Source organism: Ahaetulla prasina, chromosome 3 (genome assembly GCF_028640845.1).
Source record: "Ahaetulla prasina isolate Xishuangbanna chromosome 3, ASM2864084v1, whole genome shotgun sequence".
Taxonomy (NCBI): domain Eukaryota; kingdom Metazoa; phylum Chordata; class Lepidosauria; order Squamata; family Colubridae; genus Ahaetulla; species Ahaetulla prasina.
In genome coordinates, this window is record NC_080541.1 from 28,174,746 (window position 1) to 28,192,742 (window position 17,997).

Here is a 17,997-nt window from a genome sequence, read left to right on the forward strand (position 1 = left end):
CTTTATAAGGTAGGTAAAATGAGGACCCAGATTGTTGGGGGGCAATAAAAAGTTGACTTTGTATATAATATACAATGGATGAGACTATTGCTTAACACAATGTGTAAGCCGCCCTGAGTCTTCGGAGAAGGGTGGGATATAAATTCAAATTAAAAAAAAAATTAAACCAGACTAAAAAAGGTAAAGGTAATGTTCTGTTTCCCTCCCCCAATACTCCCAACAAAGAGTCAGTCAAAGGCCTCCTTTTCTAGTTTATTTACATAGATAAATGTTCTGGCCATGTCTACCCATGGGCCTGCCAAGTCTCTGGAGATAACGAGGAAATTATAGATAAGGCCAGAATTACTCACAAATATATTCTTCCCTCCATTGATACAGTTTGCCCAGGCAAATTCACTGCTTTGTCCAAGACAAAAAACCAGGAAGTTCCGCCTCCTTTTTATAGTCTCTGCAGATGTCACTGCATGACTCATTCTTTGGCTTTGTCCCAACGCTTCCTCTGCTGCGCACGCCGGTCACGTCTGCGCAGTCTTGCATCACTCCAAAACTGTTCTTGGGGCGTTGCCAAATCAGAAGAAGGCCCGGGAGAATCAGGCCTTGCCGGCCCCTCCTCCTCCCTTTGGGTGGGTGCCAGGGAGGGAGAGGGCCCAAAAGAAGCAGGCCTTGCCAGGTCTTCTCCCTCACTTTCTGAATCATCCGAGTCCAGGAGTCCGTGTCCAGGAACCTGGGTCACAAGAGGTAAAGGCTCCCCTCGCACATATGTGCTAGTCGTTCCCAACTCTAGGGGGAGGTGCTCATCTCTGTTTCTAAGCCAAAAAGCCAGCACTGTCTGAGGATGTCTCCGTGGTCATGTGGCCAGCATGACTAAACACCAAAGGTACATGGAACCCTGTTACTTCCCACCAAAGGTGATCCCTATTTTTCTACTTGCATTTTTTAAGTGCTTTCGAACTGCCAGGTTGGCAGAAGCTGGGACAAGTAACGGGAGCTTACTGTCACTAGTATTATGCGGCACTAGGGATTTGAACTGATGAACTGCCGACCTTTCAATCGAAAAATCAGCATCTTAGCCACTGAGCCACCACATTAAAGCAGACTAGTTTGCACCAAAAACATACACTACGAGAACTTTTAGAGGGGAGAAATCTTCCCCATCTTTCTCTCATATAAACGATCTAAATTTGGTGGTCTCTTGCTGCTCTGGAATGCACTGCCTCCCTCCTGAGAACCCAGAGAACTTTCTATCATATTGGATGAGGCTTGCTGGTTCTTGAGAAATTATCTGTGAATTCTGATCATTTTCAGAGGATTTTTATATATGCTAGGCTTGGTTGAACATTGAAGTTTGACTCTTTCCATATTGCAGATCAATTGGTCCTTAGTCTTTTGCTCATCTATATTTTTATTCTGGCAGTCATTTTGGCAAATTGATCCTGACTACTCAGACCAGTGTGGGCAACCAGTGGAGGACCTGCCATTGTTGAAAGAAAAATGGCAGCAACTGTAGCTAGCCTGGCCAACAGATAGTATTCAGCCGGTTCAGTCAAGTTCAGGTGAACCGGCAGCAGATATCACAGGTGGGCCCGCTCCCACCCCCCACCCCGCCCCGGCGTTATGCCATCCTATTTAGGTACGTTTTTGAGACCGGATACATGCGCAGAAGGTGCGCACATGGCGAACTGGTGGTAAAAAAATGTGAAACCCACCACTGCTGGCCCATATTGAAGTGCCTCCATTCTCTAGTCCAATAAAAATATGGATCTCTTTTATTCAAATATTGCAGTCCTCCTGAGTCAATTGGGCTGAGTCTGTTGGTGTCTCCCAGACCTAAGTTCCACTTTTTGTTCTGTATTGTATTTCTAAACTGTGGTTAAGTTGAATTAAAAAATGTTATCCACTTAGAATTTTAAAATAATATATTCTATAAACTTGATTATTCAACATTATTATGTGACATAATAGTAATCTGACACATAATTATATTATGTGTCAGATTGGTCTAACAAGTGGCATCTTCAAATCTCAACCAACAAATGCTCTGTCTTGCACATTGGCAAAAAAAATCAAAACATAAAATACAAATTAGATGGACATGAACTAATAGATGACCCTTACTCTTTTAAGGACCTTGGAGTACTCATTTCTAAAGATCTAAGTGCCAGAGCCCATTGTAACAACATTGCCAAAAAAGCACTAAGTGTTGTTAACCTAATCTTGCGTAGCTTCTTCTCTGATAATATTGTACTACTAACTAGAGCATACAAAACATTTGCTAGATCAATCCTTGAATACAGCTCATCTGTCTGGAACCCACACTGCATATTGGACATAAATACAATCGAGAGAGTCCGGAGATATTTCACAAGAAGAGTCCTCTGCTCACAATAAAATACCTTATGCCACCAGACTCCAAATTTTGGGTTTAGACAATTTAGAACTACGCAGACTTCAATCTGACTTAAGCATAGTACATAAAATTATCTACCACAATGTCCTACCTATCAATGACTACTTCAACTTCAACCACAACAATACACGAGCAAATAATAGATACAAATTGAAGGTAAACCACTCCAAACTCGATTGCAGAAAATACGACTTCAGCAACAGAGTGGTCAATGCCTGGAATGCATTACCTGACTCTATAGTTTCTTCCCCAAACCCCCAAAACTTTAAGCTTAAACTGTCTACTGTTGACCTCACCCCATTCCTAAGAGGCCTGTAAAAGGCGTGCATAAGAGCACCAGCATTCCTACCGTCCCTGTCCTAATATTCCTTTTTTACTTATTCTTTTTATATATCCAAATTATGTTTATACTTTTACCTGTTATCTTATATATGATTGACAAAAATAAATAAATAAAATAAATATTATAATGGATGAAGGAGGCCTATACCATTCTGAAGTTGAGAAAATATTGCTCTTACCTTAATTTCCTTCACAAAGTATTTGAGGTGATCCAGCAGTAATCTTATTTGTCCACAAGTCTATTTGATCAAAGATCAGAACAATAAAAGAAAAAGTGCATTATGGCAATGTAGCGTAGACTTTTTAAACTGTGTGTGAAAGTCTAATAGAATACTATAAAACAAAACTCACCATGGGCATAAATATTTATTCTTTGTTACACAAATCTAAATCTGTAGTAATATATTTAGATACTTTAATAGCTATGACACTGAATTTAGCTCCATTAAATGTGATCTTAAGTTTATGGTCTAACAAGAGAAAAGCAAGATAAACTTATCTGATTTTCCTGCCTTTTATTACAAGGGAGAGATGGGAGATTAAGGGATACTTTGATAATATGTGCAGTGCACAAAACATGGGTGGCTTTTATCAAGTTTGAGTTATGGTGATAGGTTTTTTCTGAAAAAAATGAATTTTAGCTAATCTACCACTGAGAATTGCTGTAGGTAAAACGTCATGTCTGGTTCTAAAAAAGGATTGCTGCTGAGTAGGGGATATAAGTGTGGTTGAAAATCTACATGATTTCCACCTAGGGTATTTTAAATGCTCCGTGATATGCTTTAAACTAAGTTCTTTCTACTGTTTAGTATTAAATAATCTGGCTTTGACCATTTGACAGGTTATTTTATATTCTAATGACAATAGCAGGATAAGAAAGAGGCCGAAAAGGGCACATTTTTTTGAGGACTAGTAGATACCAAGAGCTTTGAAACTGATCTGTCAACATTAAAAGGATCTATCCTGCTGGGGGAAAATAGCATTTGAGCCAAAAATTAAATATGAGCAGCCATGCCTTTACCTCTTCTTTCAATGATTTTTCCTACCTAAGGAATGCACATTTTTATCCATGGAAAATGGATTGCATAAACCTGGTTTGGATCATTTCTGGAGATTCATAATCAGAGAATTGGCCTAAGTCTGTTCCATAAGACATCTGGATTATAAACTTTGCCTCAAATAACTGAAATGCAGTAAGAATATGTTCCTGGCCTTGAAAGGACATGAAAGAAACACTAGATAGCTCCTGAGCTCTTCAGGGCTAATTGTTTCATGTAATCTGTATGAGTTTTCCAAAAACCAATAGCAGGTAGGATCATCGCTAAATATTTCAAACTCTTAAGTTGTTCTATTTCACTTCTGAAGTAGTCTGATTATGGTTTTTAGGCTTTTTAGCAAAGAAAATGAAGTAGTTTCATTCAATACTAGTAGTTTCATTCAACACTAATTAATTGGGTTTTTTAAAAAATAAGTGTTGGGGTTGCTGTAAATCTACTGATATCTCCTTTTGGTGTGCATGTAGTGCTTTGAGACTATATAAGATGTGTGAAGTCCACAAATAAAGACACAGAGTCAAATTTTCCAAGAGCCATTGTTATGTTGATATGGTTCATATCCGAGTCATCCTCATTAGCTTCCATTGGTGGATGACAAGTTTTGAAATACTATTGGAAATAAATATCATATGACTATGTCTATATCCCTTATTCTTTGAAGGCCCAGAATGCTCCTTCTATACTGTTACTCTACACCAGTACTTGGGCTTTTTGTTAACTTTGATTTGCTATTTTAAACAATCTGGAAACTTATACAATTCAATAATAAATATGTTATCATCAGATAGCCAAAAAGCATTTAACAATAATGCAATATGGTTATGGAGAATTGAAATCCTCATATCATAATTTTGAACAAGGGTACTCCTGTTGATCATATTTAGCCAATCCACAGTAGCCAATCCACATTTTATAACATGAATATAATTCAGTTCTTACTATATAGCACTGACTTGAGAAAAGACCTTTATAAATAACTTCATTGAATTTAAATTATCTAATAGACATTTAGTGGGTCTAAATGGGTGTATTACAGAGTAACACTAGACAAGATATATATGCAGAATGTTTTACAATACAGAAAGGTTATTATGCAGTTTATGATAAGATCATATAGTTTTTAACTAATTTATCAAATATTTTTCAATCCTTATTCTTATTTCAGTTTACTTTTCTGTTATCTTTTCTTGAATAAGCTGTATCAAGTAATATATTTCCCCCAATTTTCATAAGTAGAATACATGTTTTCAGTTGGATAAACATTACCAATTCTTTAACGTAATCTACTCAGTAATCTTTGCAGAATTTTATTGCAGTGACTACTAATATAACATCAATCTCTTATCTCTTTAACTCGAATAGCTATCACAATTTTAGTGACAGTTGAATAATGTATATATATGCTATAAGACATTGTTATATATACAGCTTAGGTCAGGAGTGAAATGTAAAATTTGTTACTACTGGTTCTGTGGGCATGGCTTGGTGGGGGATAATGTGACTGGGTGGGCGTGGACAACTTTTTTTTTAACTTTTAAAAGCATTTTGTTTTGCCTTTAAAAGAAAAAAAAGCCTCTGATGATCAGGCAATTCAGCTGGGATCCTCAGAGGAGCCTTTTAAAAGTTTTTTCTACAACCTCTTGGCTGAAGAGGTTGTAAAAAAATGCTTTTAAAAGCCTCTGATGATCCCAGCTGAGCCGTGCAATCATCAGACACTTTTTTTTAACTTTTAAAAGCATTTTTTCAGCTGAAGAAAAAATGCTTTTAAAAGTAAAAAAAAAACCTCTGATGATCGCGCGGCTCAGCTGGGCATGGGGGGGGGGCAGGGATTTTTGCTACCGGTTCTCCAAAGCATCCACTGCCATTGCTACTGGATCGGGCGATCTGGTCCGAACTGGGAGCATTTCACCCATGGCTTAGGTGTAGGGGAAGGAGAGGAAAACCCTTGGGGTGGACTTAAGAGAGGAATCAAACAGGAGTCATTACAATCCCACAAGCAGTCCTAGTCCAGCTGCTCTTGAATTCTGTTAACTCTTAAAGGTAAAGGTAAGGTATACTGCATGAATCAAGAAGAGGCCGTGAAAATATTTACAGATCCCTCACATCCAGGACATAAACTGTTTCAACTCCTACCCTCAAAACGACGCTATAGAGCACTGCACAACAGAACAACTAGACACAAGAACAGTTTTTCCCCGAAGGCCATCACTCTGCTAAACAAATAATTCCATCAACACTGTCAAACTATTTACTGAATCTGCACTACTATTAATCTTCTCATAGTTCCCATAGTTCTCATTGTTGCTGGCAATCCTTATGATTTATATTGATATATTGACCATCAATTGTGTTGTAAATGTTGTACCTTGATGAAGGTATCTTTTCTTTTATGTACACTGAGAGCATATGCACCAAGACAAATTCCTTGTGTGTCCAATCACGCTTGGCCAATAAAAATTCTATTCTATTCTATTTCTATTCTATTCTATTCTATTCTATTCTATTCTATTCTATTCTATTTCTATTCTATTCTAAAGGTTCCCCTTGCACAAATGTGCTAGTCATTCCTGACTCTAGGGGGCAGTGCTCATTTCCGTTTCAAAGCTGAAGAGCTAGCGTTGTCCAAAGACGTCTCCATGGTCATGTGGCTGGCATGACTAAATGCCAAAGGTGCACGGAATGCTGTTACCTTCCCACCAAAGGTGGTCCCTATTTTTCTACTTGCATTTTTTATGTGCTTTTGAACTGCTAGGTTGGCAGAAGCTGGGACAAGTAACGGGAGCTCACCCTGTTATGTGGCACTAGGTATTCGAACCACTGAACTGCTGACCTTTCAATTGATAAGCTCAGCGTCTTAGCCATTGAGCCACTGGGTCCCTTTTTATTAATTCTGATCTAGTGCCAATTTAGTTCTGACTGTTAGTTGAATAGATTCTTGTGTTTAGGAATAAGCAATAAATCAGCTTAACTGGAACTTAACACAAGGTCCTGATTTCTCCTACCTGACATTAGACATCTTCATTCCAAGACATTTCTTAGAATTTAATTGATGTGGTGATTCTAAGGAATAATTATAATAATCAGACTTGACCAGCTATTTTTCACCAACCTATCTTGAATAGAAAATGGGAATCAGCTGCAAAGTAATTAGTAGAATGGCTACTGAGATTATTCAAAAACACAAAGAGACCAATTTATAAATAATTATCCAATTTCCAAATTGATTATCTTCTTCAGGTTAATTAACTTTCAGCATTTAACAATCCCTACACAATAGTTTTGTTGACTTGGTGGCTTTCCAAATATGTTTAGACTATGGCTTCCAAAATTACCAGCCAATTTTTCCAAATAAGAATGCTATAGTTCTAGTAAAAATGCATCTGATATTACACTGGAGAGAGCTGATATACTTATGCCTGTCTTTGTTTTTATAGCTCTTCTGATACCTTGTTTTAAACACATCAAATCACTATGAAATTAAATGGCTATGGAACAGTTTGGGCAAAGCATTATATTACTTTGATTGTGTAGTTGAATTTTCTATTTGATTATGGTCTACTAGGAAAACCAATGTGTCATAGGAACGTCTTTTGAACCAGAATCATCTGTAGTGGAAGAAATTGAAACAATGACCTGTAATTTTGTTTGAAGACTTTATGTCACTCTTGAAAAGCCCAGCTGTGTGAAAAGCTTTTTGTGAAAACAAACTCAAAGCAAAATGCAAATTTTGTGTGCAATGGAGGCTAGGAAGGTGAATCTTTTGAGATGATTTATGCAGAAAATTTAAAGAAGTCAGTAAGAACTATGCAGCCATTTCTTTATTCAACCAGTAGTCCATCTAGCCCAGTAGATGCCTACAAGGAGGTATTTTAACAGACTTCAGAAAGCTTTACCTTTGAGAAAGCTTTACCTCTCAGAATTCTGGGAGTTGAAGTCCACAAGTCTTAAAGCTGTCAAATTTGAAGACCTCTGCTTTATCTAGAGAGTCCTAGGACTGAACTTGGGACCATTAGATTACAAAGCACATGCCTTCTCACAGAGATATGTTTTTCCTTCATGAATGTCCAATTAATGACTACAGTATTTTTTTTTCCACGAAAGGATATTCAGCATGGAGTCTAAGCTAAAGCTGCCTGTTGACCATCAGACTTTTTCTTGGGAAATGCCTGCTGATAGGGGTGGCTGGTTAGGGCCCAGCTGTGGAGCATTTGGCAAGCTGCATTGTAGTTCAATCCAGGTGCAGTGGACTCTTGGCATAGGAAGCCCTTTGACTAGATTGGAAAAAAGAAGAAGAAATGGTTCCATCCTGGAGTAATTACAGGTTGGCATTTAGCCAGCAAAGCAAACATCATTCTTTGTTCACATACTCATAGACCCAGAGTGTGAAGTGGAGAGAAAGAAAAAGCATCCGATTTCTTAAAGAACATCAATCGCTTGCAGCTCAGTTTCACGCCAGGTTTGGGGGAAGAAAAGGCACCTGTAAGAAAGCTTTTGTTCCACCACACCATGCTGAGAAACTCATTTGATATAAACACAAAAGGAACAGTGAAACCCTTATCAATCCCCCCTTCCTCCCCACCCCACATGTAACCTTTCTTCACAGGGCTGTTTTTAAAAATATCTTAAGAGGTGAGATTTGAGCAGATACATTCTTTTTCAGCCTGGAGCAGGGGTCTCCAACCTTGGTCCCTTTAAGATTTGTGGACTTCAACTCACAGAGTTCCTCAGCCAGCTTTGCTGGCTGAGGGACTCTGGGAGTTGAAGTCCACAAGTCTTAAAGGAACCAAGGTTGGAGACCCTTGGCCTAGAGAAATATTAACTGTAAAAAAATTAACTGTAAAAATTTTGTGTGGGTAAAGAAATTGGCCCAAAGTCATTCAAAAGAAGGCAGCTATTGTAGGGACTGGAGTATTCTTTCCTCAGGCTGCAGTCCCATGTACATTTTATATTACATGGCAGCATGAGAGAACATGGTGAATACTGGGTGATGGGTTTTAGCTACTGGGAATGTATTAGACTTGTGTTGAAGGAATAGGAGTGGAGATCCCATTGACTTTAGACATATATTCTAAGGCAGGGTTCTCCAACCTTGGTCCCTTTAAGACTTGTGGACTTCAACTCCCAGAGTTCCTCAGCCAGCTTTGCTTTGCTGGCTGAGGGACTCTGGGAGTTGAAGTCCACAAGTCTTAAAGGGACCAAGATTGGAGACCCCTGTTCTAAGGATGATTTTGCTGTTGTGCATAGTAAAGAACTATGTTTCTGAACCTCAGTGACTTTAAGATGTGTGGACTTCAACTCCCAGAAGTCTCCAGCCAGCATGGGAGTTGAGGTCCACACATCGTAAAGTCATGGAGAAATACTGATAAAGAAGGCTTAGGACTGTCTTATCTTATATACACTATTTTCTCTGTGGCATTAGTTGTAGGCAGCCTGTTGTGTAAGAACATTGTTGGCTCTTAGCAGTCCCATAGTCCCCTTTCTCCTTTTCAGATGGGTTTTATTGAACAAAACTTTTTAGCAAACATTAATTTAAAAAAATAACAATGGTACAAAAAGATTATTTTTATTTGATTTATATAGCCATTTCAAACCACTTACAAATACCTGTCTATCTTTTGATTTTACACAGATCTTAAGAAATGCCACATTGATTTTATATAAGTACTGTAGTAACAATCTCTATAATCGGAATTAACAGTTTAGTACTATAGGTAATATCAAAATGAAATATCAAAATGAAGAAAAGGCCTAGAAATTTCCACAATCTTTTTTACATTGATCCTATATTTGATCCTATATTGATATAGGATTAAAAAAAAATCTGTTTGCTATCTGCAAAACAATCTCCTCCATCAAGGTATATTAGGGAGTTAGAGAAAGCATTATGAAAAAGCGGACTTTTCAACTTTCCCCCACATAAAGATGAAAGAGTATGTGTAAGCAATGTAATCATCATCCTTTTGTGTTATTAATATATTTAGGTTTCTTGATCTAGATCTGTACTGTATTGCAGTCACTGAGAGTTTCAGGTTAATTTAGATTCTTATATAACTTTAAGTGCAGGTTCTGCAAGTACTAGTTGAGTTTGCACAGAATTTTTTTTGGACAGGTATAAACCAGTGGTGAAATTCAATTTTTTTTACTACCGGTTCTGTGGCATGACTTGGTAGGCGTGCCGTGGCTTGGTGGGCATGGCAGGGGAAGGATACTGCAAAAACTCCATTCCTTCCCCACTCCTAGGGAAAGGATATTGCAAATCTCCATTCCCTCTCCACTCTGGAGCCAGCCAGAGGTGGTATTTGCCGGTTCTCTGAACTACTCAAAATTTCTGCTACCGGTTCTCCAGAACCTGTCAGTACCTGCTGAATTTCACCTCTGGTATAAGCTATAAAAAGCATTTAAGTTAAAAACTTTGATTCATAATCCCTTAGAAGAAGGATATAATTGAATAAGTATGGGAGTTATGAGTTATATCAATTTCATTATTAGTGTATAAGTTTACTCAGAAATAAGTTCACTGAATTAATTGCGATTCATTTTCAAGGTGTAGCTTTTTTGCCCATATCCATCATGTGATGATTAGTCCAGTATCTTCAACCTGAGATGATAGGATCCACAGGTGACCTCCCACAAGTTTGGAAGTAGCCCCAGAGTTTTCTCCAAAGGTTGACTCCAACTTCTGCCATTATAACGTGCAATTTAATAGAAGGTAGAAAATGTGAAATGTATGTTAAATCATCAGATAAATTGTGTTCAGTATACAGCTCATTAACTTTGATGTATGGCCTCTAGTATTTCATTTGAAGGCCTCAAACCATTCCTATCTTAAAAAGCTTGCACAATTCAACTTTAGTTTAAGTTTAACTATAGCTTTAAGACAATTAACAGGCGAGTCACATTTTTTAGTTGCTCCCGCTTCCATGCCTGTCATGTAGAAATGGAACGGAGAAGCTTCTGTTTAGACTATGCTATTGATTTCTGCATCAAGTTGCTGTTGATGTCTAGAAGACTGCCAGGAAAAGTCAACTGGCTAATGTTGTCACTGGAAGAAATGCCACAATTGGTTGAAGATTTGCTGTGGGTTATTACTGCAGATGTCAATATCATATTCATTTTCTGTTTTGCAGTTTTGCTAAAGAATGCAAAAAAGGAAGAAGAGAAGCCATTCAGAGACTGCGCAGATGCATACCAAGCTGGTTTTAATAAAAGCGGTGTCTACACAATTTATGTTACTAACATATCAGAACCTAAAAAGGTAAAGAAAAGTATGTGTTTCTTTTTAAACATTTAATCCATTCAAATATATGTTGTGTAAAAGTCAGGCAACTAGAATTGGCCTTTGGTAAATATCACTCTGCTTTTCATTCCTGCTGCTGCAAGAAATATGCAGAAATGACTTTCTCTGTAGTTCCTTTTTTGCACCTTGTCTTAGAAGACCTGGAAAAATTGCAGGGGAAGTACAGGCAGGTGGAACTGTATGGATCTTGTATCTCTTACGGAAAAAGACTTGAAGGTGTTTCAAAAGCCACATGTGTGGTTACTGCAGTATAGAAAAATTCGGACCACCTTCAGTCCTTTTGCGGCACCCAAAAGTGTGCGGGGGGGGGGTTTGTTTTTTTTAAAAGATTTGCATTTGGGAGTTTAAGAATCAAGACTTAAGAGTTTGGCTACAAAGTCCCAAAGTTCCAAAAAGGCACCCATTTTTTTTCTTAAATTCCCAAAATGTCATATGAGTTACAGAAATACAGAAAGGCTGGGTTAAGAAAATTTAGCTTTTCACTCTGTCTCAAGTCTTTAGGATAAATTCGGCCTTGTATTCCATCTATTCATCTTTTTGGAGGCAAAGAATTCTCAAGTACATTTATGATAGGCATTTTTATAACTTTGTTTATGTTAATCAAATGCTATATTGAAGGGGGAAAAACTCCATGTTCAGGTTTTGCTATAAGGCTCTGCACATTAGAGTTCAGTTATGTACTTTGTTTCCTATACAGAAGAGTTTTCTATGTAAGAAAAAGCAAACAAACCATAAAGTGGACTAAAAGAAACTCTCTGGAGACTAGGATAAAGAATGATTTCTTCCAGACTTATAATTCTTTACTACTCCCGCAATCCAACCAATAGTCATTGGACTGGAGTCTTACCATGATGTTAAGTGAAGCGTGTAGAGCAACCACTCATATAAAAACAGTAAAATATTCAGTATAATTTGATCTTCAATAACACAAGTAGTTCTCTCTTTTAAAGGACTAGTGCAAACTTCTCTATCAATTCAGGGAGTCACCATACATCAGAGCAGGGGTCTCCAACCTTGGTCCCTTTAAGACTTGTGGACTTCAACTCCCAGAGGAGTCCACAAGTCTTAAAGGGACCAAGGTTGGAGACCCCTGGGTAGTACTGGTTCAAGTTGTTCTCAGCAGGGCTTCCACTTCTTCACAAATGAAATACTTCCAAGTCTTAGATGAAGATGAGCACCACATCTTATTACTATTCAATAAAACTGTTCGTTTTTCAGGTTTCTGGGCAGGGGTGTCAAACATCCAAGGTCCCCTTGTCATCACGTGACGTATCACAACTCCCCCCCCCCCTTTGCTAACCTGGGAGTGGACGAGGCCAGTACGTGATGCATCTGGCCCATGGGCCATGAGTTTGATATCCCTGTTTCTGAACAAATATGGGTTTGTTTGTTTGTTTGTTTGTTTGTTTTTTTGAAGAGGCACCTTTTCACTTTTAGGGAATCAACTTCTTAATGCAACTGCAATCTTCCCACCCTCAAGTTTTCATAGCTTCATAGTATTGTTATATTGAAGATGACAAACAGATTAACAGAGTTGGAACTCTAGTCCAACCCCCACACACACACACCTAAGCAGGAGACCTTACACCATTTCTGACAAATGGCAGTCCAATCTTTTCTTGAAAGTCTCAATTGACGAAGCTCTCACAACTTCCAAAGGCAAGCTGTTCCATTGGTTGATTGTTCTCACTGTCAGAAAGTTCCTCCTCATTTCTAGGTTGAATCTCTCCTTGGTCAGTTTCTATCCATTATTCCTTGTCTGGCCTTCAGGTGCTTTGGAAAAAAGCTTGACCTCCTCCTCTCTGTGGCAGCCTCTCCAGTGGTGGAAGACAGCTATCATGTCTGTCCTGGTTCTTCTCTTCACTAGACTAGCCATGCCCACTTCCTGCAATCATTCATCGTATGTTTTAGCCTCAGGTCCCCTAATCATCCTGGTTGCTCTTCTCTGCACTTTTTCTAGAGTCTCAACATCTTTTTTATAGTCTTGTGACCAAACTGTGTAAGTGTAATACTTTACTTTTCTCTACATTGAATTTCATTTTGTTAGATAGGGCCCAGTGTTCAAGTCTGTCAAGATCAGGGGTGAAATGTAAAATTTGTTACTATCAGTTCTGTGGGCATGGCTTGGGGTGGGGGGGTAATGTGACTGGGTGGGTGTGGCCAACTTTTTTTTTTTTTACAACCTCAGCTGAAGAGGTTGTAAAAAAATGCTTTTAAAAGCCTCTGATGATCAGGCAACTCAGCTGGGATCACCAGAGGAACCTTTTAAAAGCTTTTTTTAACAACTTCTTCAGCCGAAGAGGTTGTAGAAAAAATGCTTTTAAAAGGTTCTGACGATCCCAACTGAGCCGCGTGATCATCAGAGGCTTTTTTTTTACTTTTAAAAGCATTTTTTTGGCCAAAGAAAAAATGCTTTTAAAAGTAAAAAAAAAGAAACCTCTGATGATCATGCAGCTCAGCTGAGCATGGGCAGGGGCAGGGATTTTTGCTACTGGTTCTCTGAACCACCCGCTGCCATTGCTACCAGATCCGGCAATCCGGTCTGAACTGGGAGCATTTCACCCCTGGTCAAGATCCATCTGGCTCTTGAGCCTATCTTCTAGGGTGTTAACGATTCCTGCCAGTTTAGTTTCATCTGCAAATTTGGTGAGTTCCCCTTCTATTCCCTCATTGGCAGAGAAGTTTGAAAACAAGAGGAGGTGCTTTCATGAAAACCTGCTTCTTTTGAACATGCAGGCAGCTGTGATGCATCAATGAAAGGAGCAAGTTTCCATCCACCATCTTACCAATTTTGATCCCACCCTGCATATGTTCCTGGTCCTGTGACCTTCCTCCCACAGAGCCTGAAGTCCTCCCCATCATTTTATAAGCATGCCCAGTTGAAAGAGTCAACCCATTGTCAAAAGAGAAAAGCAGAACAATGTGAAATTCTGCCTGTTTCCTTATGTGTCTTGATGTATGTGTTCAGATTTCAACCTCAAAACATGCTAAAAGGTGTTTAATGGCTGACTGCCTTGACCTTGTCTGGGACGGGAGCCACTTAAGGATATTTGTTGGCTTGAATGATGGAAAGCTAATGTTTATAATCGCCCTGCCACTCCTGTTACTGTGGCAGGTGTTGCTATCCAATCCTTCGCTGTGGAGATGAGCAGACCACACAATGAATAATTTAGTGGTGTAAATCTCACTGTCATTGTGCATTTTCTTTCTTTCTTTGTAATACCTTTAGTACTCAAAATGCAAAAACTTTAAACTTACATAGGAAAGGATTTTTTTAAAAAAAAAATTAGTTCTGTACACCTTTTATTCCACTTTCCCATCCCTTTGTCATAAAAAAGACACGTACACAAAATGTAATGCATATTTCCCTTCTTGCGTCATTGAAACATAATACTTTTTACATAGAGTATAAAGATTTAATATTTGAAGAACACGTTTAAAAGACTGACCTTTGTTGAAGCTTGATAATGCTTGAAAATTACTTGGAAATGCCTGCTATAAATCCAAGACCAATGAAGCCCCAGGCAGTAGATAAATGTTTGAACTCAAATGCCATAATGGAAGGAAGCCCTGAGCCAAACTGTTTCTCCCCTTGGATTTTTGTCCTTTCATTCTGAAATAAAGTTCACAGTTTTGGAGCACTGTTCAAAAGACAATCAGCAGTCTTTGGCTGCATGTGCAAGTATCAAAGACACACAATAGAATCAAAGTCATGTAATAGAAACAACCAAGCAACGGTGGTATGAGCCATTCATCTCCAGGCAAAAGGCATCAGATGGATTCAGTAAAAGATATAATAGCATGGTTTGAAGAAAACCACTCAAAGGAACTGGGTAATGGCAACACTTATTCTACCAGCAACTGCATAAATTTGGTTCCCTTTTATGATCCTGCATGAGAATAGATAATACTAGACTTTTAATGAATTGATATGAGCTTTTAAACCTATTGTTAGCCCAACAACAGAGTATAGTCATAGTCTTTTCTTACATGATAACAATGAGAGCGCTCTGGCACACTTTCAGCTCGATTATAAGCATTCAAATACATGCATTTGAAAGGACCATTTACAATTTAACCATTTATTTGGAAAATACACAGCAGAAACTGAAGCTTCATAGAACAGCAGGAGGTTGGAGATGTTGGCCATGGTAGTGATGGTACTTAATACCTATTTTTATATGTTAATCAATGTACTCTAATGAATGCAACTTGGTCAGTTTTATATTTTGGAAGACCTATTGAATAGGAATCACCATGAAGTAAACACTGTTGCCAAACCCTGCATTTAATAATTTCATAATCATCTTCTAAGGCAATCACACTGTAGAATGCTCTTATAATAAAACAATTGTGAAGGAAACAAAGCATACATAACATAGCTAGAACCTTGCAATTAAGGAAGGGTCACAGAGCACCAATTAAAATGGAAACAAAGAAGCCACAAATAAAATACAGAAGGGACATATCAAATCCATGGGATTTAAAACTTACGTTAGAGACAATCAATCACCAGGGCCTCTGGTGGCTCAGACTGCTAAGACAGTCTGTTATTAACACAGCTGCTTGCAATTACTGCAGGTTCAAGTCCCACCAGGCCCAAGGTTAACTCAGTCTTCCATCCTTTATAAGGTAGGTAAAATGAGGACCCAGATTGTTGGGGGCAATAAGTTGACTTTGTATATAATATACAAATAGGATGAAGACTATTGCTTAACATAGTGTAAGCCGCCCTGAGTCTTCGGTGAAGGGCGGGATATAAATGCAAAAAAATAATAATTAGGTTAGTGTACAAAATACACCACATTTATCATTTTTCCTGTGCATGTTAAGCAGCTAAGTATTTTTAGTTATTTGCAAGATTTTTGTGACACCACAGTGACAAGATTTTACATGGCTTCTAAAAATGTGAAATCTTTTTAATGATCATTAAAATAAAAAGATAAAGTAAATAAATAGTAATAAACCTGGCTAGTCATACATGGCAACAGCAACTTCCTCATGAATTATAATCCAAAAACTATCCAAAAGGATTGTGTCCTTCATCTGAGGGGCTGACAGATGGTCCAGGCTCTGCCTCTCTCTCTCTCTCTCTGCCAGCTCCACTCCCTCTTCCCCCTCAGAGCTCTCAGGTTGCCTTGATGCTGACCCTGACTCCCACCCCTCCTCCTCCTCTTATTCGTCTGCTGGAGGGGCTGGCAGCTGACAGGACACAACAAAGGCATTGAGAGAGTATAACTAGAGCACCTACCTAATATTGTACATCAGTTACAACTGGTCAGTGGTTTCTGTGATCCCTAGTTTTGGGCAAGTAATTTCAGGACCCAGTGTTTTGCCCCTCTATTTAACAACTACATGAGCCAACTAGGTGAGGTTTGGGATCAATTATCATCTATTAGCAGATGATCCATTATCCATCAGGTATTATCCATATGCAGATAATACCCAATATTATATCTTGATCCCCAAACCAACCAGGGTTTACTAAGGTTTTGTCCAAGTATTTGAAGACTGTGGGGCCCTGAATTGGGAAGAAGAATTTCAAGCTCAGCTTTGACCAGGCATAGTGATTCTGGGACTATGGGCGTTTTTCCAGGATCAGGGTTTCTTATTTTCAGTTATGAATGAGGTTGCAGTGCTCCTTTTGAAGCTGGTGCACAATTTGGGAGTCTTCCTGGACCTTCAGTTCCTGCAAGTTCATGAAGCAAGTTAAAGCTATGGCTAAGAAGGCATTACAATGAATGCATCTTGCATAAAGATCTTCTTAGCCCTTACTTGAACCAGGGGACCCTTCAGACAGCCTCTCATTTAGTCACCTATGAAAGGGACTGGTGCAATTCACTGCCCTTGAAAATAATTCAGAATGCAGTGGCACAGGAATTCCCTTCCTGAGCTCCAAACCAAAACAGTGACAAGTTGATTTTATGAGTGCTGGTGGAAATCTGAACATAAAGCGACTTTGGTATTCATTGAAGTTAGAGGCAATAGATTTTAAAATATTTAAATGGTTCAAGAATTAACATATGAATTTCACTACTGCATAAAGTTTGATGGCCTATAATAAAAACTAAGTGCATTATTCTGTTTTATTGAAAGATATAAGCTTGATGTCCAACTTTTTTTTTTAGTCGTGAACTAGGGGACAGGAGTTATACATTAGCATATTATTTACCTTAATAATAACTGTTTCTAAGAAATGGCTATTACTGACAGTAGGAAAGTGAGCAGGCTAACTGAAGACAAGTTAGCATAGAGATGTTTATACATTTATGTTCTTATGTCTAGGTTTTTTGCAATATGGAGACTGCAGGAGGAGGCTGGACAGTAATACAACACCGAGAAGATGGGAGCCTAGATTTCCAAAAGAGTTGGAAAGAATACAAAATGGTAAGATGGAGACATTGTTTTATCATTATTTTTAATTTGAAGCAAAGCTGAACACTGTGTCAATAGCTTGTGCTGGGAACATGGCCATTAAACAATAAACCAGAAGTAACCATGCGGTTCAAGCTTATTATAGCCATCAAGACTCCTTTCTTGATTTGTTTTAATATGAATCATACTTCAGAAAGTTGCTTCATTTAGAAACTTTCTTCCATTCTTCCCCTGTGGATTTAGAGATGTATCTATTGCCCTTGTCCATGGTTTCCATTCTTATTTTCCAGAAAATGTGTCACACTGAGTAATAATGAAAATGTTAACATTGGTTGAGATCCAAATTCCCCTATGAGAAAATAGAAAACCCTTCCACCCAGGAATTGCAGGCCTCTGTGCTTCATAGGAAGCCATCTTACAGATCTTTTTGTCTCTGTGAGGAAATTTTCAGAGGATGTGGGGAAAGACAATCATTTCCTTAAAATGTCTTATGAATAACTGAAACAAACTTCCATGCTGTT

At 38.3% G+C, this 17,997-nt stretch overlaps 1 protein-coding gene across 1 annotated transcript in view; it reads left to right on the forward strand.

The window, feature by feature from the left end:
- Nucleotides 1–17,997, forward strand: part of ANGPT1 (angiopoietin 1) — a 171,094-nt gene that overhangs the window by 102,091 nt on the left and 51,006 nt on the right. The window contains exons 5-6 of the mRNA XM_058178229.1: nucleotides 10,932–11,059; nucleotides 17,387–17,488. Coding sequence (XP_058034212.1) covers nucleotides 10,932–11,059; nucleotides 17,387–17,488 — 230 coding nt within the window. The remainder of the gene's footprint in view (nucleotides 1–10,931; nucleotides 11,060–17,386; nucleotides 17,489–17,997) is intronic.